Here is a 27,835-nt window from a genome sequence, read left to right on the forward strand (position 1 = left end):
CCTGAGTGTTTCTGTTGGAAGTAATAATGTCTCGGGTGCAAAGAAACTGAGAAGAAAACCTAGCAGAGGGTAGGCAACAGGTCATCTGAATAGAGCTGCAAGGACTTTTCCATCCTTTTGTATCACCTCTTGTCTGTCCTGAGACTGATAAACTCAGGTCTAATTTCCTCCTTCTTTTCGGAAGTCTCTCTCCCTCCTTCCTTAGCTAGCAAAGTAGCTGAAGCTGTCCCTGTCTCTCAGCTTTCCTATTTGAAATTTAGTTCCTTAATAAACATTTAACTTTACCTTTAATTAGCGAGTCTGCCACTTCTTGGCTTGACAAGTGTTCTGCCAACAGTTTCCTGGAACACAGCATGAAAACTGTGGAGTTCGAGAAATAGTGTCCTTTGGAAACAACTGTGTCCTCTGTTAATTCACAGTGCCGGAAAATGAAACACATACATCTGATCTACTGAGCCAAACACTTTCTTGTTATCACAGGCTGCCACATGGCTGTCTATACACCCCACGTGACACAGAGCATGCCAACATTTATGAACAGTTTAACTTTATTTCACAATTGTATGGGCTGTATTTGAGATAAATGCAGTGCTCTTTCCTTCTTTGAAGTGGAGATTCAGACTGGCTACTTCTTTCCTCTGAGATAAAATAGTTACTGTGAATCTCCACTTCAAGGAAGCAAAGAACACCACAAGAATGTGAGCGAGCGCAGTTCGGTATGGATTGAACACAGCTATGCATATGAGCCACTGCAGAATCTGGCTTCAGTTCAGGAGCTGATTGAGATCAGCATGAAGTTTATTTCAGTTGGACATTCCTAAAACACACCCCCTACTCCTCCCATAAAAGGAATCAAATTTCCTTTGCGTATGCTCCTTAGGAAGAAGAATATACATGTTTGTGTTATCCAGAAAGAGAGTGCAACCTTCTTTCACTGTATTCACGCCGAATGTGGATGTACAATTTGGTGCTAAGGGAAACCATGAACACACATTTTGCACTGCCAGGAAAACAGGAACAGTGTTTCTACTAGGATGGGTGCTTAAAGAAGATTTCCTTGGCTCAGAGGTGGGGAGGGGCTGCTCTTGTACCCCAGGATTATGTCTTGGCTGCTTGCTAGAACTTGCTTTCCAAAAATTGCACCCAAAGACAGATTCTTATCTTGCAAAACCAGAGCATGGAGCCGGGGACCTCTGACTGCATACATGCCAGAAGCCGCAGCCTTTCCTGGACCAAGAGACCACCAAGGATTGTATCAGCTGTCTGTGGAACAGTCAGACACATTTTGGGGGACACTGGCGAGAAGCAGGCTCACATGGATCAACCCTTTTCACTGTGTCAGTTCCTGCAACCTACAGCAAGGACATCTGTCCTGGTTCCTTGGAGGGCAGCTGAATGTATCAGGTAAGTAAGAAACCAGCTGTTGTTTGCCTCTGTCTGCTTGGAGGAACATTTCCTTTCCAGGTGGATTTTTCATTTCCCCCCTTTTCCCTACAAAAATCCTATACTTTTCTCTCAAATTTGGCTAAATATATCAATCAGTGTTTTGACTACACAGATCTCTTCTGATGAACACAAAAGATCTGCTCGGGGAGCTGACAAAAACACTGGGAGGGAAAAAAGGAGAGAGAGAGAGAGAGAGAGAGAGAGAGAGAGAGAGAGCAAGTACAGAGTAGTCTGGAAATAATACAGCAATATTTCCCCCTTGATTATGAAATTAATATAATGCAGTAATCAGCCGTATCTCATTTGAAGTAATGTTTCTTGTACAAAACATTACCTTTATCAGATTATCAGCCCCGTCTGGGGTGGGGTGAGGGAATCCACTGGTGGGAGCAATGTAGGGTCAGGTTGGCAGATTTGCTCTCCCTGGGGAGGGGCAAATTTACTGGCAGCAGGTGGCCGTCTTGACCCTCCTTGTGGTGGGACATGGTACCGCCGGCATAGGAGGGGTGATCTGGGAGAGTGGCTCGGTCATTGGCCCCCTTGCACTGCACGCCAGGGCTTCAGATGTACGCCACCAAATCTATTAAGCCCAATGAGGGCTTTCCAGCAGCAGGGAGGCTTTTTTGCCCTTTAAGCCTCCCCACATTGCCAGGAAGCCTCCTTGGGGGCGGCGGGGGAACACAGCTACAGAACGTAGCTGGGTGCGTGACCCATTGGACGAGTCTGTAATGCTCACAATTCATTGTAGATATGTGTGAACCTTGAACGAAGTACACATGGAGCTGATGCCTGACTATTTATAATAATTTGATTCCCTCTCAGTGGCCCCGAGCAATTTTTCCTCAGCCAAGCTCCCTTTTAGTATCAGAGCCCAGTTGAGAAAAAATTAACAAATTACCCTTTCATGTCTTCTTTGACTATATGAACTGTGAAATGATAGACTCATATTTGGATGTGGCATCAAACCTGAAAACTTTCCTGGCAAGTCTTTTTGAAAAGTTATCAGCTGTGGTTCATGAAGTCTCTGGATGAGCAAGATTTCCAGGGCCAACAACAAATATGAAATCCTTCAATTACACTACAATGTGAACCAGCAATACATAAAATCAGTTAAAGCTAGGCAGTGGCTGGTTGCCAACCTATTTTAACTCCTGTGCCCCTTGGCAACTCATTTCCCTAAAATTGTCCCCCATGTTAACAAACTCATTATGTAATTTTTTTCACATATCCCCAAATGCTCTGGCGCATACTCCTGGGGTACGCATACCCCAGGTAGGGGACCATTGAGCTAGGCATCTGATAAAAAAGGGATATTAAAAATCCCACTGAAGCAAGAAAAGTAGGGTTTGTTTGCATAAAGGTATTCAAAGAGGGAAAAAACAGTTTACAACAGCAATACACAAAAACATGAAATCACTAAGATTTCAAGGTAAACGAATATGTTTGGTATTGGTGTCTGAAACATATTAGATTAGAAGAATGTCCAAGTAGAGGGCATTCTCCAGATGAGGAGCCCTCACAAAAAAGGTTCTGCATGTGGAAGGGGGTTACACAGAGACGAACAACAATGGATGACTAAGTTGATACATGTACAGAATAATCAGTTTTTCCAAGACTTAACTCCATCATCTTTATATTATTTCCCATATTTGTAATAGCAATTAATAATTTTATAGCATTTATATACTGGTCTGTCTGTTGCATTGGCCCCCAAAAAGACTTACAATGCACTGTAAGTGGTGTGTGCAACTGCCTGAGATATACAACTAATCTACTCCAGACAATGCGATTAATCTATCTGGGTTGTGCAACTGGTTCATTCTGGGGAGTTTCAAATGATTAACTTGGAATTGTACAACGTTACGTTGAGTACACTGGGTCAGGCTGTGCAACAGATCTTACAAAGTAGGGATGACCCTAGGGTACACAGTTTGGGCCACGTACTTTCAAGTTGTACTGTTTGCTGTTGTAGGCTTGTACAAACATGAAACAGAAAAGTTCAATAAGAAATGCCCATCTCAATAATTTAGACACTGTTGGAACTCCTGGTTATGATTACCAGCAGGACTAACTCATGAGGGGTAGGGCTATAACCCATTGATTTGGCTGCAGATAGAGATCAGCCACTAGAGCGGTGAGGACTTTTTGAACAATGGGTATACTATGACCTATTTCAGAGGCTTTGCAAAGACCCATTCTTATAGGGATCTACTACTGAGATCATTTTACCTATAGATACCAGGGACTGGACTCATTTTGACAGATACCAGGGAGCCGGTCATTTCCCCACTGATTAATATTATGGGAACAACACAAAAACTAGGAAAGAGACAGTGGTCTCTCCTCTTCCCATCTTTCAGACTGTGAGTGATCAAGAGGTTAGGGTGTCATGTGTGTATTTGGGAGTGCCTGAACTCTCTTTGCAGAGAAACCCTACCCCCCCCCCCCAATCTACTTTTCAAGGAATTACTGCTAACAGTCAGACAACGTTGCCCCTTCTTCCATTCCTCCAGTGATCTGACTCATTGAAAGAATCGGGTATGAGGAATGACTCTCTCTTCCTTCATCCCTAGCTATACCTCTAGCTTGACCAGATTTTGGGTGTATCTGTGTGGATAAGCAGCTGGGCCTGTGAGAAAAAACTGTGTGAGCAGCCTGAAATCTTTAAAAGGAAGAGATCTTCATTAACTAGCATGCATCCTAAACAAAGTAAAAACACATGGAAATATATCCGCACACGGTTACAGATGTTGCAGAATACTAGAAACAAAACACAAAAAGAGAAGGCTACATTTTACTCAGTATTGCCCTGCCCTGCATAGCCCCAGGCTAGTCTGATCTTGTCAGATCTCAGAAGCTACGCAGGGTCAGCCATGGCTAGTATTTGGATGGGAGACCAGACCTCCAAGGGTTACCAGGGTTGTGGTGGAGAGACAAGCATTGGCAAACGAACTCTGAATGTTTCTTGCCTTGAAAGCCCTATGGGGTGCCAGAAGTCAGCTGTGACATGACAGCACAAAAACAGCGCTACACTAGTCACTCCACTGCCTTGGCATTTCTCCCAGATGAATGGGTGCAAGGCAGCAGGAACTTTTTAAAAACATGGTCTCTTGCACACACAGAGGCACAGATTTCCACAGTGTTTCTCCCTTCCCTGCCCCTTGTTCTTGGCAGATTATTGCTGAGCAAGCTGAACATATAATCTGTTGCTTCCCAGTTGGGAGGAATTTTCTGGACTAATCCTTTAGTGGGGAGGGGGCAAGCTATCCAATTCCTGCTGGGCCTGCATATAACCATGTTAAACCATGCACTACTTCCCCCCTCAGTGACAGTATAACCAAATGATCTTCCTTCCACTTGTAACCATACAGTCTTCCTTCCACTTGTTGCCATACAGTGTACTTGCTTCCTTCCCTGAGTATAATATGAAGATTTTATGGCAGGGCTTACAGATGACTGTGTATTTCTATGAGGCAGCTGGTCATCGGTTCACTTCAGCCCATCCAATTACTAGCTGACCCTGCTTAGTTCTGAGAGCAGACAAGATCAGGCTATTCTGGTCAATCCAGGTCAGGGGTTGTCACAAATTAGTGTGCTGTTAGCATAAAATTATTCAGCTGAATATCTGGTTCCCTAACTAGAGAGATCTTCAATGGGAGAACTGTGTTGCTGAAATTTCGTCCCAGGGAGGAGTTATGAGAACATAAGAAGAACCCTGCTGGATCAGACCAGTGGTCCTTCCTGTTCAGTATTCTGTTTCACACAGTTGCCCTGGAAGGTCAACTAACAGGGTGTAGAGACCAAGGTCTTCTCCTGGTGTTGCTTTCTGATACTCAGTGGTTTACGACCTTTGAATATGATGTTCCATTGAATCCCCATGGCTAATAGCCATTGATGGACTTATCCTGCATGAATCTATCTAATCTCATCAGGAGAAGTGTAGAGGACAAAGTGGGGGTCTGAAGTGGGAAGAATTGGTGGAAATCACCCATGAACAGAAATTAAATTGTGTTGGAGGAATTGGTCTGACTGCAGATCAGGATGCTAGTGAAATCTTGCATAAATCAGAGAGAACATTAGGCTGAAAGCATAACTTGCTCTCTCTCTCTCTTTGATCCTGTATGTTTGGGCTATTAGATATAGTAAGCCATGAGCTGCACTTTGGTCAAGAGAAATATCAGAATTAATATACTGGGTAAGCCTTTGTCCAAGAGTTGTCTACAACAAAAAAGTACATGAGAGAGTCACCAATTTTACTAACAATTTGGGACTAGGCTCTCAGATGTGGCTTTGTGCTAAAGCAGAAAAAATGGCCCAGTCTGCAATAGTGAGAGTCTTCTTCTCTTCCAGTGAACTGTTTGGATCGACATGTTCACAGTGCCCCAAATAAAGTGGCCCTGATCTGGGAGAAAGATGAGCCTGGACAAGAGGACCAAATTACCTACAGGTAATTAGTTATTATTGTTAATTAGTATTATTATTGGAAGCGGGGTGGGGGAGGAGGAATTTTCACATTTGCTCATTATATTTGTAAGTAATGAAAAGATCGTGATCCAATAAGCTTATAATCCTCACATCATGGGAAAAATTATTTTGTACATCTCAGCATTCCCTATACTCTGCCAAGGAAAATCATTTGTGGAAACATCAGTGTGGGAAGTCCAAGAACAATTCAGAATCATATGATACTTGTTACTGGGACTAATAAAAATATCACCAAGAAGTGTACAATCTTTTAAGTTTTGTAGAACTCACAGCACACATCATTTAAAAGATTAAGGAGACAAAGAAAACATCTAAATCCTTATATTAGCAAACTGACAAATCAACAGAAGCCAAATTGGGTGTTATCCAGTTGTGGGGAGGGGGAATGAAACAGTGTGCAAACTTTTTTGAGTTCTCCAGAATTCTTAATCAGGCTCTACGTTAAAAGGGAGGAGGAGAGATGTTTCATTCTATGAAGTTAAAGGCCTCTGGTATGCATCTTGTGAACATTGCAGTGGAATAAATGATGTGTTTGTTGGTTCTAATAAAAGCATCTTTGTTTTTGGGGAATCAGATGAATCAATCTGACTCCTTTGAAATTTAGCCTTCAAATAAAGGTGTGGGGGTTTTGGTGGGAAGAAGGTGATATGGGATACTGTTTTGCTTCCGGGTTGTTTCTACCCACCTCTAGATATATTACCTAATTTGGCTTCTGTTCTCCAGTTCTGTTAATATAAGGACTTCCACATCTTCCTTCCTTCTGTTCTCATGTTCTAAAGGGACTTGTATATTCCATCTGGTGTTGAAGAGACCTTTACCATAGGCTTTTACAGTCTTAAATGGAAAGTGCCTTTTGATTTTCTTCTCAGCAAGTGTAGATGCAACTTGAAACCAGCTCTGCCAAATATCACATAACGTAATTTATTCTGTACAGTGTTCACAATATTCTGGCTTAACATCATGGCTAGGAACATCTTTTTCACTCTCTTCGCCGCCCCACATTTTTCCTAACATCAGCCAGATGGAGAGTTCTAGAACACCTGAAACCTTGAACCTTGTATGAGTTTTGATTGGTCCTAATAATATTGTGTGACTTTGTCTTTTGGATTTGTTGTGGCCCAACAGGGTAACCTAGGATCCTAGCACATAAAGTTTGATAAATACTGCATCCACCACAATACTGTCAATCCTGAGTGCCAGTCAGGTTCCAAGTCTCATATACACAACATTCCCATGAAGTTACTTTCAGTGGAAAGCTTCAGAACCTGAACATGAGTATTCAAACTGCATGCATAATATTTGCCATCTGTGAATATGATTGTAGCAAAACTATCAGGTGATTTCATTGGACAGAGAATTGCTGGAGATGACATGTCGCCTTGGAAACACCTTGAAACGAGAAGGAGTGAAGAAGGGGGACAGGGTTACCATCTACATGCCCCCCTGTCCAATGGCTGTGGCAAGTATGTTGGCCTGTGCCAGAATTGGAGCCATACACACGGTGGTATTTGCTGGGTTCAGCTCTGTTGCATTGGCGGAGAGGATCCAAGATGGTAAGTGCTTCCTATTTTGAGATGAGTCCAGTGCAAAGGAGCTATTTTTCTTCTTTGCATTCTTTTAGGAGCATTGGCAGTCTTGTCATAAGCTCTCAATGACCAATTAAGATGTCAAAAGTTGTGATTATACACAAGTCTTTCTATTGCTTACCACAACTGTCCTAGCACAATTTGGCGTACTTTGCACTGGACTCACAACTGTCCTAGCATAATTTGGTCATAAATTATGACCAACATTTGGAGCAGGGGTTAGAACTTTGGGCTTGTTCTGCAGTAGGAAGGGTTTTGGGTCTGTGATGTTGTATGACTTTTGCTTGGCTCTGCATAACAACCCCGAGTTACCATCCTCCACTGAGTTACCATCCTCCAGGTGGGGCATGGAGATTTCCCAGAATTATAACTCGTCTTCAGATTACAGAGATTAGTTTCACTGGAGAAATGGCAGATTTGGAAGGTGAACTCTATGACATATTACCCCACGGAAATCCCTCCTATCCCCAAACTCTGCTGTCTGAAGGATCCATCCCAAAATATCCAGGAAATTCCCAACTCCTATGAATGATACAGCCATTTGCCTCCCCTGCTGGAGGGCATTTTGTTTTCTCTAGTCAGCAATTGAACACTGTTATATTGTTGTAATGTTATAACACTTGGTCTATCATGTTCTGTGTTTGGTATGACTTTGGTTGCCAACTCTGGCCTGGACAGTTCTTGGAGTGTCAGAGTGGTACCTGTGGAGGAGAGAATTTAGAGAATTTTCACTTTGAATCTATGGTATATCATAGAGTTTGCCTTCTGAAAATGATGTTTCTCCAGGAGAACTGGTATCTGCAGGCTGGAGATCAATTGTAATCTCAGGAAAATACCAGGCCCTACCTGGATGTTGGCAACCTAGATGTGACACAGTTTAGGCCATTTGTGTGCCCTTCAGCAGCTGAAGACAAATACACTAGAAAATCTCTTTCTTTACTCAGCCTAAGATGCAGTGGAGAGTAGTTGGGTCGAAGGGGAAGTCTACAATGAATTGCTTGCATTTTCTTTTCTTTCAACTTTTCCAGCTCAGTCTGAAACAGTGATCACAGTGAACCAGGGCTTGCGAGGGGGTAAGGCTGTTGAACTAAAGCGGATGGTGGATGAGGCAGTGAAATTGTGTCCCATAGTGAAACGAGTTTTTGTTTCCAAGAGGACAGAAGGAAAGGTTCCAATGTCAGCCTTGGATATACCATTGGAAGAGGTGAGATCCGTGTCCCCAACGTGGGAAAGTGATCTTCTGAACTGTTTATAGAATCCCCACATTCCTTGTTCCATCAGCATTTCTCCCACCTGCATTATGATGAATGTAGTACAAGCACCAGAACTCCTGTCCTACCCATAAAACAGTCAGGTAGTGCACACTGGGAAATGGTGTCTTATCTTGGCACAGTGACAACAATGGAACAAGCATGACTTGGGCTGGTTCAAGAGCATCCTAATCCTGAGAAGGGAAACAAGGCTCAATGAATATATGATGATGAGGTGGGCATACAATTGCTCTCACATCTGTAAGCAGAACGATTCATAGGATTACACAAAATGAGACACATCTCCTCTGATGTATCTTGGTGCATTACTGCTGTACCACATCAACTGCAGGACTAGATCATTTGGCTGTCATAACTCTAAGGGCTGTGGTGGCATGCTAGTGGAGGAATGTTTGTGTCTGGTTTTATGTAATGCTATGCTGTTTGCAGTTTGGAGCCTTAAATAGTGACGCTCATCCTGCCAAGTTGGTTGCCCCATGTCCCTATAGGCAGTACGCCCCTGGGCCAGGGCAAGGGAGCAATGGTGGGCAGTTTTGAAAAGGAAATTCACTGTTACCTGAGTTCTGATATACGGGAATGCAGACAATATCCTGGGGCCCATGAAGAGGACCCACTGAGAGTGTTTCTCTGCTTCCTGTGATAGGCGATGATGAAAGAGGATGTGACCTGTGAGCCTGTTGCTATGGAGAGTGAAGATTTTCTGTTCCTCCTTTATACTTCAGGCAGCACTGGAAAACCCAAAGGCTTGGTCCACTCCCAGGCTGGCTATTTGCTGTATACTGCCATCACACACAAGGTAAAGGTGCTCAAATATATTACAACCGACATATTTGGAAACTTCACAGAGAACAAACAAGACTGTTAATCTGCCATGATGTGGCATTTCTTCATATACACCCTCTCCAAGAATCCTTGCTCCTCATGATCTGTTTCCCTTTCTGTGAAAGGGATCTGTTTAGTCACAAGCTTTAACAGTGGCTACAGCCATAACAGATGCAAGGCCTGGTAGGCAGCAATGAGCAGTTGGTTGCCCACATCCAGGTGGGGCATGGAATTATCTCAAAGTTACAACTGATCTGGTGTCTGCCTCTATCCTTAGACTGCTAGCCTCAGGCTGGCAACTTAACAGGAGACTCATGGGTGAGGGAGGGCTCATTGGCAACACAGGTGACATAGTCATGTTGCCAGCAGTACCCTAGCATTCTGCCAGAACTCTGTCGTTTAAACCAGTTTTGGACACATGCTAGAGCATTGCCTGACACAATATCAGTTTTTGGTCTCACCAGAAGTGATGAGATGGTATCAGGACACTACTGATCTTCCCCTCCCCCCAGCTGAGTGTTGTGGATCTGGCGGGTGGGGAGTGTGGTACTCCCACCAGAGCAGGAGTCCTAATAAGCCTACATCCTCTTCCCAAATCTCCAGAGAAGAACAAATCCACCATTTACTAGAAAACTTCCTTTTCCACATGCAGCCACTGAATCTACTTTTTGGACAGGAAGAATGGAATTGGGGGGGGGGGGAGTGTGTTTAACTCTTTCTTCCCCTACCATGCCCTTATATAAAGCAGTGGTGCGACCGCACTTGGAGTACTGTGTTCGGTTCTGGTCGCCACATCTCAAAAAGGACATCGAAGAGATAGAAAAAGTGCAGAGAAGGGCAACGAGGATGATTGAAGGATTGGAGCACCTTCCTTATGAGGAGAGGCTGCAGCGTTTGGGACTCTTTAGTTTGGAGAGGAGACGTCTGAGGGGGGATATGATTGAAGTCTATATGGGGGGGGGGGGTGGGGGGGGGGGGGGGTGGGGGGGGGGGGGGGTGGGGGGGGGGGGGGGTGGGGGGGGGGGGGGGTGGGGGGGGGGGGGGGTGGGGGGGGGGGGGGGTGGGGGGGGGGGGGGGTGGGGGGGGGGGGGGGTGGGGGGGGGGGGGGGTGGGGGGGGGGGGGGGTGGGGGGGGGGGGGGTGGGGGGGTGGGGGGGTGTGGGGGGGGGTGTGTGTGGGGGGGGGGGGGGGTGGGGGGGGGGGGGGGTGGGGGGGGGGGGGGGTGGGGGGGGTGGGGGGAGGGAGGGAGGGGTGGTGGGTGGGGGGGGGGGGTGGGGGGGTGGGGGGTGGGTGGGGGGGGGGGGGGGAGGGGTGGGGGGGGGTCGCGGGGGGGGGGGGGGGTGGGGGGGGGGGGGGGTGGGGAGAAAAATCACCCGGACAAAGCTGTTGTAGGCCGTGTCTGCAACTGGGTGTAAATGGGAAGTTCTCACAATGGAGAGATGTAGGGAGTGGTGTCCCCCAAGGATCCGTTTTGGGACCAGTGCTCTTTAACTTATTCATAAATGACCTGGAAGTAGGGGTGGGTAGTGTGGTGGCCAAGTTTGCAGATGATACCAAATTATGTAGGGTGGTGAGAACCACAAAGGATTGCGAAGAGCTCCAAGCGGACCTTGATAAATTAGGTGAGTGGGCTAAGAAATGGCAAATGCAGTTCAATGTAGCGAAATGTAAAGTGATGCACATAGGGGCAAAAAATCCAAACTTCACATACACGCTACAGGGGTCAGTGCTATCAGTCACAGACCAGGAAAGGGATTTGGGCGTCTTAGTTGATAGTTCCATGGGAATGTCAACTCAATGCATGGCAGCGGTGAAAAAGGCAAACTCTATGCTGGGGATAATTAGGAAAGGAATTGAGAATAAAACTGCAAAGATTGTCATGCCCTTATATAAAGCCGTGGTGCGACCGCACTTGGAGTACTGTGTTCAGTTCTGGTCGCCACATCTCAAAAAGGATATCGAAGAGATAGAAAAAGTGCAGAGAAGGGCAACGAGGATGGGGGGGGGGGGGAGTGGGGGGGGGGGGGGGTTGGGGGGGGAAGGGGGTGGTGAGGGTTGGGGGGGGTGGGGGTGGGGTGGGGTGGGGGGGGGGGGGGGTTGGAGTACTGTGTTCAGTTCTGGTCGCCACATCTCAAAAAGGATATCGAAGAGATAGAAAAAGTGCAGAGAAGGGCAACGAGGATGATTGAAGGATTGGAGCACCTTCCTTATGAGGAGAGGCTGCAGCGTTTGGGACTCTTTAGTTTGGAGAGGAGACGTCTGAGGGGGGATATGATTGAAGTCTATAAAATTATGCATGGGGTAGAAAATGTTGACAGAGAGAATTTTTTCTCTCTTTCTCACAATACTAGAACCAGGGGGCATTCATTGAAAATGCTGGGGGGAAGAATTAGGACTAATAAAAGGAAACACTTCTTCACGCAACGTGTGATTGGTGTTTGGAATATGCTGCCACAGGAGGTGGTGATGGCCACTAACCTGGATAGCTTTAAAAGGGGCTTGGACAGATTTATGAAGGAGAAGTCAATCTATAGCTACCAATCTTGATCCTCCTTGATCTCAGATTGCAAATGCCTTAGCAGACCAGGTGCTCAGGTGCAGCAGCAGCAGAAGGCCATTGCTTCCACATCCTGCATGTGAGCTCCCAAAGGCACCTGGTGGGCCACTGCGAGTAGCACAGTGCTGGACTAGATGGACTCCGGTCTGATCCAGCAGGCTATTTCTTATGTTCTTTTGTTCCTGCTGAAAGGCACTGTCCCTGAGCTGCTTTTGCTCCTGCCGAGGAACATTTACATGTACCCATAAACTTCAGTGAATTCCATGTACCTTTCATCTACAGCTGATTCTAAAAGAGTTTATCTGGATTGAAATCCATGTGTTCAGATTTATTTGTGAGTAAATTACAACCTTCCCTGGAATTGTTTGGCGCAGGTCAAACCCTAGAACTTAATGGAAAGTATTTCAGCAATATTACTATGACTGGGTTCTGATTTACCCTTCAGTCTATGCCAGATATGGACAAGACCCAGGAAGCCTAGCAGAACAAACAGACAATGCTTGCTGTACAATGGGCACTTTGTTAATTGCTGGTGGGGTTGTGGAAGACAGGTTCTGAGAGTACAGGAGCATATGTAAAGACATATGAACACAAAGAGCTTTCAAAATAGTAAAAATGCAGCACAGTTTGTTCCAATTACTTTTGGAAACTATGGAACAAGTTGTTGCTTCTTTCTCCCAGCTGGTAACAGCAGGCTGGCGGTGCCTGAAACAATTCAGGGAATGACATCTTTCTATTGCAAACCCTGTAATACTCCCTCCCCCACCTGCCCCCGGAATCCTCATCTGTCAACATCGGGAGATCATTGCTACAGCAACCTCTATAATGGACTCGAAAGTCAATGACAGCTCCAAATGCAACAACTAGAAAACTGGAGAAAGGCTGTGGGAGAGCACTCTGGCATTAAAACAGGCAGGGAGTGAACTACAAAGGATGGCCCCAAGAAAAGCAGAGGACTTGCTAATGAGTTCAGATATATAATCCAGTCATTATTGAACACGCTGTAATGGTTTTGACTTGAAGGCAGGACTAGAAGACTGACAGCAGCTACAGTCAGAAAAGTGAAACTGTGAAAGATCACACTGCCTGGCCAGGGGAATGTTTGTGGAATTTTTAAACGTAATGACAGGCAATGTAAGAGTTGGAAGGGTGGCAGAAGTCTGAATAACGTACTGAGTAATGTACTGAAAACTGATCTGGAGAACAGAGTGATGAGAATAATAGATTAATTGTACGTTATATTACATTTTATTCAACATTTTCAGGTTTTCTGCTTCTCTCTTAGACCTTCAGACAGTGGTGGGATTCAACAGGTTTGCACCACTTCGGCAAAACCGGTTGTTAAAATGGTGCTTGTAAACAGCCAGTTGTTAAATTATTTGAATCTCACCACCGGAACCGGTTGTTAAATTATCTGAGTCCCACCACTGTCTTCAGACATACTTTTTTTTTTTAAAGGGGGGTATTCATTCACTGTTCAGATCATATTATTATTTATTTATAATTTGATTGATATGCTACCCTCCCCTGTAACGGATTCAGGGTAGCTTACAGCAATAGGTCTACAATTAAACTGAAGCTGTCAATACTACAGCATACTGTAGTATTGTGGCATCACAAGATCAGTCCCTAAGGTGAATGAATTAAAGGGAAAGGGGAGAAAGGGGGAAAGGAAAGGAAAAGGGGAAAGTGAGGCCAGCTATGTTGAATGTTGCTGCTCTTAACTGTCTTTTTGAGAGATTTTTGCACAAGCTTCATCTTTCATGAGTGTTAGCGATTACTACCATCAAGATGAGTTCAAATCAACAGAGGATAAGAAAAGCACAACCTAAGCCATGAATGAGATTCTTGCCTTGTCCCAGCACTTTCTGAGAAATATGAACGAAGCTGTATTTATGGCACCACTTGAGAGAACAGCAGTGGACAGCATGAATGACATTTTTACTCATTAACCAGCTGTGTTGGCTGCAGGTTACAAAAGCAAAATAACTCATAAGTGACTGGCAAGACTCTCATGCTATCCTATAAAAAGAGATATATGTGATGTTCTGTGTCTTTTTTCCAAGAGAGGGAAAGAAGTCATGTGAATATTAGTGAGCTTCCCAGTAGCAGAAATACTATTATTTATTTTAAAATTTTCTATGCTATCTTTCCAACTGAATAGGATCCTCAAGGCACCAAACATTACAACATTCAAACAGCAGTTGATATATAAAATTATTCAGTAAAAAACATACAAACACACATTATAAATAAATAAATAAAACCAGGACAGAGACCACTACAGGATACTCCAGCTCTAAATGGCATTTTCTCAAGATGTGAAGCTGTTGGGATTGGTGGAGAAGGCTAAACTTACTTCTTTGATTAGAGAAAAGAATATAACTAAATTTATTGATGATTGGATTTTTTCGTAAATCAGGAAAAAAATGAATGATTTGTGGTTTTGAAGGGTAGATTTAAGGATTCAGTCATATTAGAAAAAGGTACGAATCTTTTCATGGTTAGCATTTAAGATTTAATGTTTCATTTGGTTATAATTAAGGAGCAAGTGGTAAAATTTAACTATATTCAGTGCAAAAAGCTGGAAGTTTTTTATTTTATTCTTTTATATTGTGCCTGTCTAGCATTGGATGCTGTTGTTATGGGGCATTTAAAAGGTCATAGTAAATAAAAAATAATGACAAAAAGAGTTATTCTGTACTGAGTCCAGAAGAAAGCTGTTATTACCTTCTCTCCTGCAGTATGTGTTTGACTACCATGATGGAGATGTCTTTGGGTGCGTTGCAGACATTGGTTGGATCACAGGACACAGCTATGTGGTATATGGACCTTTGTGCAATGGAGGAACTACAGTCCTTTTTGAGAGCACTCCAATATACCCCAATCCAGGTAAATCATGTGCATGGCTAGCCTGACTAACTGGTCACCTGTGACTGGATCCAGCCCCTAGACCAGTTTAGTCTTTTCCCAATGTACACTGTCCAATTTTAATCATGGTGTAGTTAAAAACAAACACGCTCCCATTGCTCACTGTTCCACTTGTAAGGAACCTTCTGGTGAAGCAAAGGGCAATTATTAATCCACCTCCAGAGAAGATCTTGCCAGTATAGGGGAGCTTTCTTCAAAATTCATGCTACATTCTCAGTCTGAAATGAGAATGGACAATTCAAACATTACAGTCCTTGGCTCGCTCGCAATTTTGCCATGGTCCTGTTGATCAAATGTGGCTTGGGAGTTCTGTGCTTGCAGCATAATTTGTAGGGATGCACAGACCCAGTTTGGATCAAGACCACGGTGCACAAGGAAGGGAGGCTTAAGCTTTCCCCCTACACTGTTTTCTCAACCAGGAATGGTTGAGCTACAATTTGTCCTTTCGGCTACAATTCGTCTTTTTGAGGAAACCTGCTTGTTGATGTTAGTGCTTGCAAATTTCCTCCAAAAGACAAAAAGTGTCTCCCAGGTGAAGTTTTCGATTGATAATATAATATAATGTTAGGAGAAGGAGGTAAAACTACCAGATCATGGTCACGCAGCCCAGAAAACCCACAACACCAAGTTGATTCCAGCTTTCAAAACAAAACAACACAAAAAACAAAGGCACTGAACAATTGTGCAAGTGAAGGTATCATCAGGCAGAGGTGGTTTAAAAAAAAGATAAGGTAGGTGGCTTGAAGCAGGAGGGAAGGGCATGACTAATTTGAATTACCCCGAGGTAACTGGAGCTGTTTCACATTACAGGACGTTACTGGGAAACTGTGGAAAGATTGCGAATAAATCAGTTCTATGGAGCCCCTACTGCTATTCGCCTGCTACTCAGATATGGGAATGATTGGGTGAAGAAATATGACAGATCTTCACTCAAGATCCTTGGATCAGGTCTGTACCAAGCCAAGCAACTGGTCTTGGCTAGTGTATTTACAGCTAGATCATATCAGAATCACTATTTACTCTGGACCAGGGCTTCTCAGGAAATGGGATGGTGGAATCCAGAATTGAAGTTTCAGATGAATCAGAAATATTAATACAACACTACTTCATGGAGAACATGCGGAAGACTGAAAAGGCTAGTAGCCACATATTTCTATGAGGGTCAATTCCAAGGCTAAAGATGGAAGGTTTATATGTTGCTTGCCTTTTTTTCTCCCTCTTTAGTGGGAGAGCCTATCAACACAGAAGCTTGGGAATGGTACTTCAGTGTGGTTGGAGATGGACGGTGCCCTGTAGTTGATACCTGGTGGCAAACCGGTAGGAAAATAAGAGTAATATTCAAGTCCTTAAGAAAGCAATTCTCATTTAGACAGGGATCATGTACACAATTCCGCAAGCTTGGTACTTTCAAACAAGTGCCTGAAAAACACAGTTTGTTATTACAATGAGTTCAGATGTTTAAATGTGGGAATCTTGTATGATACAATATCATTCCCAGTTCTTGAAGTATTTGATCTATGAGTTTCCAAGACTTTGTTGACTACAGGAGCTTAGGAGAGGAATGTTTCCTTTTCCCAAAGTCAAAGATCATATAAAAGAGGCTTTTTTCCAGAGGTGGAGCTACCAGGGGGCCAGGCTCTGTGTTTTCCACCCCCGTCCCCTGCGGCACCCCCCCTGTCCCCACACTTACCTTATTAAAACAGTGCAGGCTGGAGAAGCGGCCTGTTCCCTTCAGGATGAAACCGGCCTGGTGGGAACTACATTTCCCAGGAGACCTTGTGAGTCTCAATGTCTCATGGGAAGTGTAGTTCTCACCAGGCCGTTTTCAGGTTGAAGGGAACCGGCCGCTTTTCCAGGCTGAAGTAAGGCAAGTGTGGGGATGTCGGGGGCTGGATAGGGTGCTGTGGAGGGGGGACGGGGCGGAAAACACAGAGTATGTACCTGGTGCACTCTGGCCCAGCTATGCCTCTGCTTTTTTCTCTAGTTAAGAACCTGCTCTTGTCCAGATTTTAAGAGTATCACTATTTTGTTTTGCCTTATTTAGAAACAGGAGGCATCTGTATTGCGCCTCGCCCTTCAAACCCAGGAGCTGAGATTGTTCCAGCAATGGCCATGAGACCCTTGTTTGGCATCAGTCCATCTCTTATGGATGACCAGGTACAGTTTATTTGAGGCCTTATAATGCACTTTTCGGCTCATATGACTTCTTTAAAGTGGAGAAAAATGTTTAAAATCTTTTTCTCCCTCACACACATACATATTAATCAGAGCAAACAGTTGAAATGTGACTTCTAAAACAGAATTATCTGATAGAATCAAGTAGAATCATACAGATGAAGTCTTCCAGACTGCATGAAGCAACCTTATACCAAGCTAAAACACTGGTAGATGTAGTTCATTGTTGTCTAGTCTGCCTGGCAACAGCAATCCATTGTCTCAGATAGAGGAAGATCTTTCCAAACATCTGTTGAGAGATCTGGATAGCCTAGGCTAGCTCAGTCTCATCAGATCTCGAAAGCTAAGCAGTGCCAGTCCTGGTCAGTATTTGAATTGGAGATGACCAAGGCACACTGGGTCATAATGAGGAATCACTGGCATATTTAGGGTGAGGCAAGCCAGGGCGTGTGCCCTGGGCACCACTTGTCTGGGGGTGCCCTGGCAGCCCCTGGATAAGGCAGGAAGCTGCCACATCCCTTCTTCCAGGCAGCACCCCACCAGCATTTAGCTTCTGCTATCACTTAGAGAGTTAGTCTACCTGTCAGTCAGAAGATCTAGTAGACCTGGCCTCCAGCAGTCAGGATTACCCATTACTGTCTACCACAGGTAGAACAGCTCTCCGGAGGCCAGCTCTCAGTGGTTTGCCCTGGGCACCATTTTCTGTAGATAAGCTCCTGTAAGGATCCAGGAAATGGCAACCCCCTTCTGAACATCTCTTGCTTTAAAACCCCATGGGGTTGCTGTAAGTCAGCTGTGACTTAATTTTAAAAAGTTACCAGAAGTAATTTAAATTCTGATGCCAGAGATTGAACCTGAGTCCTTCAGCATGCAGAGTGTGCACTCTCCCACTCAGCCATACTGCCTCCTGATTAGACTTTTATTAGTTCCCTAAAGATCTTCCAACTCCATGGGGTGACTGTTATGGTGCTATGTTTCTTACATTGCTGCCTGTGGTCCTAGTTTTGCATATGAAGATACGCTCATTGTACCACTCTTGTTTCCACCTGGACGCACAGAGGAGGAGGAGATGGGCGTGACTGGTGCCTGGGTAGTTGCTTATGCTTTCTCCTGTGTTGGGAGGACTTACAAAGTGTAGCAATTCTTCTTTCCAACCACTCTCTGCTCTCTGAAAAAGAATTACCGCTCTCCAGCTTTGCAGGAAGATAAGGTGTAAAGTAGGATAAAAAAAAGTGGAGGAAAAGAAACAGACAGCCACGCACCAAATATAAATCAAGAGCATGTAAAGGGATGCAGAGTAAAGGGCATATACGCAAAAACTAACACTGCAATTTTAAAGACACCCTGCGCCTACCACAAAGACTTTTTAAAAAAGATATAGCAGAATAGTACACAGCTCCCAAATGGCTGTTTTAACTGGGGAAAATGAAATGGTGGCGTAGGAGGCAGGAGTTCCTCCTCTTCACATGCCACAGCCCCAATCTGCATTGGTCCCATGGGGACCTTTAAAATGCTACTTCACACAGCTGTGTCGAGCTTGCTAACCTCCAGGTGAGGCCTGGAGTGAGAGGTTACAACTGATCTCCAGATGACATAGATCACTTCCTCTGGAGACAATGGCTGCTTTGGAGGGTGGGCGGCAGCAGCACTATATCTTGGTTAGCTTCCTCTCCAAGCCTCACCCTCCACAGGCTGCAGCCCAAAACTCCCAGGAATTTCTCAACCCAGAGTGGGCAATCCCAGCACTACCTGTGGGGAATGCATGCTGAGTCTGGGGAATTCGCAACTGACTCATTACATGTAATGTGTAAAGTTTTCAGAATTCAAATAAAATTCCTCAGTCAGCACAAAAGTGGAATGGCTGTGCAGTGAGGAACAAGAATGTTAGGCTGTTGCTAAGTTTGATAGAGAATCGAACTATCAAAGAAGGAATTGTCACTTTTTTGAGTTTTTTTTAAATTTTTATCCCACCCTTCCCAAAAAGGGCTCAGGGCGGCTCAACAGTAAATTTAACACAGATAAAACAGCCAGTAAAATAATTGTTAAAAACAGCTACAGTTGGCGAAAATCCCCCCCTCCCCCCCCCCACCCATGGCAGGCCAATGTTAGTACTGATTAGGCCAGCTGGCTAGATGGAAATGCCTGGTGGAAAAGCTCCGTCTTGCAGGCCCTGCAAAACTGATTCAAAGTCCAGAAGCATATAGCTTTGTGGAGTGAGTAGAATGGACTAGGCTAAGTGCCTAGACTGCAGTCCTGTGGACATTTACTTAGGAGTTATCTTTACTTAACACCTAAGCAAATTTGTTCAGGACTCGCTAAGAGCTTTTTTCAACCTTATTGAACTATTATGTATTTCTCCATCAGGGAAAAGTCTTAAGACAGAATGATGTCTCTGGTGCTCTCTGCATCTCTCAGGCGTGGCCAGGTATGGCAAGGACCATTTTCAATGACCACCAGAGATTCCTGGAGACCTACCTGATGCCTTATCCAGGTACAGTCTTGATGGGAAAAGGGAGGGATGAGAACAGTGTGTTGCTGTGGATGTGGGTTTGTAGGCAAGGGCTTGTGGTGTCAGAGAAAGGGCTCATGACACTCAGCTACTTATTGTACTGCAGACCTTTTCTGAACTATTTATGCTCCCCCTTTTCTATATGTACACAATTGCCCTAGTTAGACATTCAGGTGTTGGAGGCCTCTGATGCTCCATAATGGAAATACTTTTTTATTAGCATGGCTCCTTTAATGTGCACAGTGCTTGACAGACAAGAAGTCAGATCCCTGCCCTGAGGAGTGTGCAATCTAAAATTGTGGTAAAAGGAAGGGATTTGAAGGTGGGAAGAAACACGGTGAACATTTTTAAGCTTAGGATTCCTTTCAGAAGGGAAGGAGCAGAGAACTTAAACTGTGAACTTTGAAAAAAAAATGAAGGAGATAAGATGGCACAAACATCCTGAGGAAAAGTTCAGGCATTAAAGACAGCAAGGGAGAGAGGGGAAGCAGGTGAGATCCTGAGACAGATGATGGTGGTAGAGCTGGAAGAATGACGGTCAGATGTGACAGCAGAGGGTCAAGGGGGTATGCAGGCATCTCAAGACATTCTTCTGGAATGAGGAAGGATTGCAACAATTATCAGAATGATGAGGTGAATGATTTGAGTGGTGAAATGAAATGGGGGTGAGATGCATGACAGAAGACCAGAGAGAAGGAAGTTGCTGTAGCAAAGACAAAAAAAAAAGTTTTTTAAAAAAATAACAAATGATCAGAATGCAAGACAGTTTTCAATAAGGAGAAAAGGGAGGAAGGGGCGTAGTTTCCCAGTTTTGGAAAGAGGGAAGTGATATGATTTGGCAACAGCCTGGAAATTGGGAGCAAAAGAGAAAAGATAAAACCAAAATGTTTTGCCTGGTCTATTGGGTGGATGAAGGTAGAATCAGGTGTCATTAACATGAAAGTCTTATAGACTGATGAGGTCACCCAGGAAATGTAGGACAGGTGCATATTTGGGGAACATTTTCCAACTGGCTTGATTGTTTTAGGGGAGTGGACCATGTGAGCTCCCACTAGGAATCTGAAGTGGTATACTCATGACACAGGTTTACCAGTTCATCTACTCATGAAAATTGAGGAAGCCAGATTGGATCTGGAATATTCAGGTTCAAACCCCTGTTGGGTGACCTTGGGCCACTCACACACACACACAGCCTAACCAACTTCACAGGATTTTGTGAGGATTTTAAAGTAAAAAAAACACAATGTAAATTTGGGTCCACCTTGAGGAGAATGGTGGGGTATAAATGAAATAAGTAACTATATGCTAATATGCTTCAAAGAGTTGTTCTGAAGATAAAATGGAGGCAGGGAGATTGATGTGGTAAGCTGTTTTGAATCCCTACTGAAGATAAAGCATAAAGATAAACATACAAATAAACAAATCCTGGCTAACACGCAGAGAACAGATATGTCTACTAGCCCCCTGTAATTACAGACTGCACAGGAACTTCCACCTGAAGGACAGGCTGTTTCTTAGTGAAGCTTATCTCTTCTTTAAAGACCTCTGATAAACATCTGAGAAATGCTGAGGTACCACAGAACAAGTTGAAAAACACAGTAAAACACTAAAGTACAACCATTGGCTTTGTTTTGATCACTCTAGGATATTTCTTTACTGGGGATGGAGCGTATCGGACAAGCAAAGGGTATTACCAGTTGACAGGCCGCCTGGATGATGTCATCAATGTCAGCGGGCACAGACTGGGCACTGCTGAGATAGAAGATGCTGTGGTAAGGCTGGGGCAGACCCACAGAATTTATTACAAGACACAGAATCTTTTGATGTCATAGAAGTCCATGCAGAACCCCAGGACTTGCTAAATCAAATGAGCAAATGTTATTACTTTGCAGCTACCAATAGCTGGGTTGGTGTTCTGTTGTGGTTGCATGCCATTTCTATCTCAATGCTCCTTTTTCACTGATTTGGGAAAGAAGAGCCCCTTAGCCACTGAAAAACCATTGCAAACCCAGAAGAATGTAATTAACATTTGCATTTTAAAAATAATTAAATAGTGAATTCTGATTTGCGATTTCCACTCACATAATTTTTTTTGATGTGGAATCAGGAATACTTTGATGTGGAACTAGAAATGCAAAACTCTGACAGGGATAGCTCCAGGCTAGCCTGATCGTTTCTGATCTCAGAAGCTAAGCAGGGTAGGCCCTGGTAAGTATTTGGATGGGCAACCTCCAAGGAATAATGGCAAACCACCCCTGAACATCTTTTGCCTTAAAAACACTACAGGGTTGTCATTTGTGACTTGACACCGCAAAACAAACAAACAAAACATCTTTCTCTCCTTGGATAAAATGTACCTGTGATACTTTTGCAGATATGGAAGTACAGGAACCTCAGAGAATCAACTAAGAATCTACTTTAGTCGGTTTAGGGAGTTCTTGGGGTTACACCATAAGGCATAGGTTTCAAACTCTTGGCCCTCCAGATGTTATGGACTACATCATGCTGGCAGGGGATGATGGGAACTGTAGTCCATAACATCTGGAAGGCCGCGAGTTTGACACCTGTGCCATAAGGCAAAGAATGGACGGATGGATGGACCTCTGTTCAATTTTTTGAGGGAGACCCAACAGCACTGAAGAATAGCATGGCAAACAATCATGGTTTCTTCCTGCAATTATCCCACACTGCTTTTCCAAAGAGGTCACCTCATCTATCACGAAGTCACTTCAAGCAGCCATTGCTTAAGTGTCTCCTCCCTCCTCTTTTCTGGGTTGTGTAGCTTCAATGTGGAAACTTCGCTCACACAGTTGTCCTACAGCATAAGACACCATGACATGTTTTGGTTTATGTCTGCTGTTATTTACTAATGCATAATAGTAAAGGAAGGGTTTAACCATTAGGGTCTTTCTATGCTGTTCCTTTTATTTTGACTTCACTAAAGTTAGTAAGCTACATGTTCCTGCCAGCCTATCAGTATATCTGAAGTAAAACAACAAGCATGTTTGTGTTCCAGAATACCCATGGTGCCGTGGCAGAGTCAGCTGTGATTGGATTTCCTCATGAAATCAAAGGAGAAGGTGAGCCTGACTTCTAAGCATATTTACCAGGGATACGCCATTTGAGTTCAAGGGTGACTTTCTTCAAAGTAAATATGCTTTGAGTGGACCTGTCAGCCTAGTTTCACTACTTCTTGTGTCCGCCCCCTTCCACTGAGAGAGCGAGTGAGCATTCCAGTGGAATATTGGCTAGTATGTTCTACATTTACTGCAGATACAGAAGGGAAGGAACAACTCATCCCATTCAGCAAGCAGGCATTTTTTGGAATGGGTGCTGGAGTGACTGTTTATGCCCATGACTAGTTGAAGCTGAAGAAACTGGCTGTTTTAAAATGAAGAGAGAGGCAGGCAGATCTGTAAAGCCCATTTTGAGTCAGAACAGTGGGGTAGGGGTGAAGCCAGCGTGGTGTAGTGGTTAAGAGCAGGTGCACTCTAATCTGGAGAATCGGGTTTGATTCCCCGCTCTGCCATTTGAGCTGTGGAGGCTTATCTGGGGAACCAGATTAGCCTGTGCACTCCCACACATGCCAGCTGGGTGACCTTGGGCTAGTCAAAGTTCTTCAGAGCTCTCTAAGCCCCACCCACCTCAAAGGGTGTTTGTTGTGGGGGCAGGGAGATAAAGGAGATTGTAAGCCCCTTTGAGTCTCCTTACAGGAGAGAAAAGGGGGATATAAATCCAAACTCCTCTTCTTCTCCTCCATACCATGGTTCCAATCCAAATTGGACACTGGAAGTGCTTGGGAATTTAGTTAACTGCTCTACTTCTGAAGAGAATAAGCAAAAATTGAGCCTACCTTTTTTTAAAAAAAGTAATGTTTAGCATGGGTCTTACTGTTCCAGGAAACCAGGGCAATATTTTTGCACGTGGAAAGCTCAACAGAGGCTGCACATGCATGGCTTGGATAGCTCAAAGCAATCTTAACAAATTACAGTTCCTTGGGGAGATTTTATGCAGAACTGCACATTTCTGCCATTTTCTCTGATGATCTAATTGCTGGATGTTGGAAACTTATGATAAAATCTGATGAATTCTTTATTGCATGAGAAGAGGGCTCTTGTAACAGGTAACAACAGAAGTGGCCCTAATTGTGAGCAGTGTAGTCTCTCCTATGATATTCCACATGCCCAGCTGTTCACTCCGTTCTTGGCTTCACTTTTTGCAGGCGCCTACGCATTTATTGTTCTGAAGAAAGGCTCTACTCTGTCCCATGAAAAGTTAGCTTCCGAGCTTCGAGAGCTGGTCTCCAAAAAGATAGCAAAATATGCTGCTCCTGAATATATTCAGGTAATAACCTGAAGACTGTTTCTCTTTCCATTGCATTCTTTTAGCACATCATTGGATATTCATTGAGGGCAGGAGACAAGTTAAAAACCGATCATGTCTGCTGAGCAGCTAAATACAAACTTAAGTCAAAGGTTGGGAAAGGTTGGGAAGAGAGTAGAGACGGTTTTTGCCTGAGACACAGAGTCACTGCTAGATAGGCCAACGGTTTAATTTTGTTTATGGCAGCTTCGTATGTTCTATGATCAAAATACAGAATTCTAAACACAAAACAATACATTATGTGAAGGGTAGTGATAGGCCAAAAAAAGCAAAATGCAGAAGATTGGGGAGTGAATTCTCACTGCCCTGAGTAATGAGCTACCACCAGCCCCTCTCAGGTAACCCTCAACTGACAGACTGAGGGACCACGTCTCCAGACTTACCCGATATTAATCAAGAAGTCAGTCCTGCAAGGTAGGATACTTGTAAGTTGTAACCAAAATAGGGCAAGGTCCTGGGTTTATACTGAAGCCCCAAAATCCAAGTAACACCACCGAATACGATTAATAAAGTGTATTAAACGAAACATAGAAGAATATACAACTATATAAACAATGCAGAAACAGCAAAGAAAACAATAAAATTATATAACAAATGTAGGATACTCAGTCCAGAGAGCTTTAGTTCTCTGACTTAGGCCCCTTCCGCACACGCAAAATAATGCATTTTCAAACCACTTTCACAACTGTTTGCAAGTGAATTTTGCCATTCCACACAGCTTCAAAGAGCACTGAACGCAGTTTGAAAGTGCATTATTCTGCATATGCAGAATGAGCCTTTGATAGCACCTGGTCCGCCAGGAAGGTACAGAATCCAGATAATAGTTTCACAGTCCAAAAGCAGGTATTTTGGTTAAAGTACAAACCAGAATGAATGTACAAATATACAAACCAGAATGAATGCTCTTGTTTTATGTCACACTGCCTGCAGCTGGCCTGAACCTATTTGACCAATTAGGTGTGATTCTAGGGCCCCTTCCGCACAGGCTAAATAATGCACTTTTAGTCCACTTTCACTTTGCAAGTGGATTTTGCTATTCTGCACAGTAAAATCCAGGTGCAAAGTGGATTGAAAGTGCATTATTCTGCATGTGCAGAAGGGATCTAAGAGACGTGACCGTGAACTTCGGCAGTCAGTATGTGCTCAAGCAAGCACTTGCCTTCTGCCCAATGCTCTTTGCTCTAATGAGGTGGAGTGTGAGTGCAAAACTTGCTCCTGGTCTCAACCTGCTGTAACCCTTCCTATTTTTCTGGCTCAGGTGGCTCGGCGGCTGCCTAAGACTCGTTCAGGAAAGATTATGCGGCGGGTTCTGAAGAAGATTGTAGAAAACAAAGCCAACGAGCTGGGGGATCTAACAACCCTGGATGATCATGAGGCGGTGAAGGACATCATTGAGGGACACAGGAAACTTCTGCCGGAAAAGGAGGGCCAGTAGCCCAGATACCTCAAGTGGCTCCCAAGTGTCCTGCAAACAGCAACAGTTTGTCCTGCTTCAAAAATCCCTTACTGAAGAGGATGGTGGCTTATTAGCTAGGAATGATAAACCACTGAAAAAGCCACAAAAACGTATTTCCCCAAGAGTTGTGGGAGCATACTATAGGAAGTGGCAACATCTAGCCTGCAAAGGAACTAAGAAGATGCAGCAGGGGGCAGGCAAGTGGTCAACTAGATAGGCTGTAAAGCTAGAGACCCCTCTGTCCTTTTGTATCACCTTTTGTCGGTTTTTAGACTGATACTCTTTGGTCTAATCTCCTCCTTCTTAGAAGTTAAATGTCCTCCTTCTTCCCTAGCTAGCAAGGTAGTGGCAGGTAATGGCTCTCTCTGCTCCTCCTCTTTCCTATCTGAAATGTAGTTCCCCTAATAAACATTAACCTTTTAATTCTTTGGTCAGTATGCCTGACACTTCTCTGCACAGTAGTCTGCCAACACATACTGTGGAAAAGCAAGTGTGGACTACTTAATACTGGATATCAGATTCCTTCTCCCACCCCCTCCCCACCCCCCCAGAAAACAAAGCCATTCTAGTTTTGGTGTAAGGCATTATAACAGAAATGCAGAGTTCTGTATTGTCTACCTCTAAATTCCAACTCAAAAACCTTTACTTGTCAAAATAAGACTGGCTGGTATTTGTCTCTACGCCATCCCACATTCACACTCATTTCCGGATTTTACCTCTTGATGTTTTTAAGATGTGATGAAAAGGAGAACAGGGAAAGCGCTACAACTGTACTAATGGAGGAAACATTAGAATAGGATGCTGTGTGGAAGTTTGATCTAATAACTGTCAGAAGCTTCAAACCATACTGGGGCTGGAGATAGAAACGTTTGGATTCTGAACTTTTAAACCAGTATATAAAAAACATACATTTTCAAGCTTTAATTCTAATTTTAACCCAAATAAGGACCAGAAAGCCATTTTAAAAAGCAAACAGAATAAGAAAAAAGACAAAACACCAAGAATCCTCTCTCAGCAGTATGCACGAGTTCCACAGGTTCTCCATTATGAAGCTATACTCTGCAACCTGCATGCCGCCCTCATCCTGGGCAGTCACAGGGCAGGAATGTCCATCTGCCTCAAAAAAGAGGACTTTCAATTATCACATCAAATCTGCTGCATCTGCAGGAGTCTGGCAACGCACACCCATCTCCCTGGCTGCGGAGTGTGCATGCATATCACCAGCTCTGAGATTTCCAGCAGCCCTGAGAATTGAGATTCTGTCCCTCCATGGAAAACACATAATTAAACCTACTGCTGTAATACAAAGAGCTGGCAGGCATGCAACACTTACAACCTAGAATACTTTCCTTAGTCCCCCCCACCCCCTCTACTGGTGAACTCCTTGAGAAAGAAGAGGTTGCTGTAGTATCAAGGGAGTCAAGACACTGCACCAAGAGCAGACAGGGTCCTGTGCAGAGTAGAGATATTGTCATTGCCGTTCAGATGTTCCTATCCAGGCAGCAAGGCCTTAGCCTGAAGCCTAACACACACACACCCTCTTTCAGGCACAGATGAGAACGGTTCATGTTCACATTGTGGAATGTTCAGAACAAGTCTTCACTGCTTCATTCTGTTCTCTCCAACACCAATTAGTTATTCTATCTGAAAGGAGGTGCAAGCAGAAGTGTCTTGTTCCTTCTAAGTAATTCCTTCTGATTGAATACCTACGTAATACCTTCTTTCTGAAGAGGCTGGAGGAAATTTTCTATACAAGGCAATGATTTGCCCTTCTGGCCCTATTGTTTCAGCAGAAGAGGACTGTCTTTAGTTAACGGAAACCTCATTAGCACCTGTTGATTCTGAAGGTACGCCTCTTTCAACCCCAAAGGCACACCGATTCCAAGGCACTTTGGCAACTGTCCCGTCTGAACTTTTCATTCCGCTTTCTGTCATCCACGACTGCCTCAGTCTTTCTTGATTCTTGTCAGTTCCCATTTTCCTCCTCCACACAGTCTCAATATCCAGCTATGGAACTGAAATGCAGAAGTCAGTACAAACTGAGAACCATGGCTTTCAGAGGATATTCCCTTTCAATCCATTCCCCCTTCAGTCCCCAATAATCTCTTCTCTATGAAGGAGAACTCAGTTGCAAGAGAGCCTCCTTGTCAGAGCTGGCAAACCTGTCTGCCATTTCTTACAGCAGCAATTTTGCTTGGACAGACAGATCAACTGG

At 44.1% G+C, this 27,835-nt stretch overlaps 2 protein-coding genes across 4 annotated transcripts in view; one reads left to right on the forward strand and one right to left on the reverse strand.

The window, feature by feature from the left end:
* The first annotated feature begins 881 nt into the window (after nucleotides 1–881).
* LOC125426522 (acetyl-coenzyme A synthetase 2-like, mitochondrial) lies at nucleotides 882–26,043 on the forward strand. Its single transcript, XM_048484896.1, has 14 exons — nucleotides 882–1,404; nucleotides 5,797–5,893; nucleotides 7,285–7,484; nucleotides 8,546–8,721; nucleotides 9,432–9,584; nucleotides 14,911–15,058; nucleotides 15,908–16,045; nucleotides 16,322–16,414; nucleotides 17,142–17,254; nucleotides 19,637–19,763; nucleotides 21,426–21,553; nucleotides 22,798–22,861; nucleotides 24,004–24,125; nucleotides 25,423–26,043. The coding sequence occupies exons 1-14, from the start codon at nucleotides 1,101–1,103 to the stop codon at nucleotides 25,597–25,599; spliced, it is 2,040 nt and encodes a 679-aa protein (XP_048340853.1). The 5' UTR covers nucleotides 882–1,100; the 3' UTR covers nucleotides 25,600–26,043.
* ABCD4 (ATP binding cassette subfamily D member 4) overlaps nucleotides 24,316–27,835 on the reverse strand; it is a 30,293-nt gene continuing 26,773 nt past the window's right edge. For all 3 annotated transcript variants that reach the window (XM_048484897.1, XM_048484898.1, XM_048484899.1), the window contains one exon: nucleotides 24,316–27,635. In XM_048484897.1, coding sequence (XP_048340854.1) covers nucleotides 27,567–27,635 — 69 coding nt within the window. In that variant the 3' untranslated portion in view covers nucleotides 24,316–27,566. The remainder of the gene's footprint in view (nucleotides 27,636–27,835) is intronic.

Source organism: Sphaerodactylus townsendi, linkage group LG02, assembly GCF_021028975.2.
Source record: "Sphaerodactylus townsendi isolate TG3544 linkage group LG02, MPM_Stown_v2.3, whole genome shotgun sequence".
Taxonomy (NCBI): Eukaryota; Metazoa; Chordata; class Lepidosauria; order Squamata; family Sphaerodactylidae; genus Sphaerodactylus; species Sphaerodactylus townsendi.

Coding starts and splice junctions, on each gene's coding strand:
- LOC125426522 (XM_048484896.1), top strand. CDS start 1,101: ATGTCTTGGCTGCTTGCTAGAACTTGCTTTCCAAAAATTGCACCCAAA. Junction 1,405..5,796: donor AGGGCAGCTGAATGTATCAG/GTAAGTAAGAAA, acceptor CTTCTCTTCCAG/TGAACTGTTTGGATCGACAT. Junction 19,764..21,425: donor CTACCTGATGCCTTATCCAG/GTACAGTCTTGA, acceptor TGATCACTCTAG/GATATTTCTTTACTGGGGAT.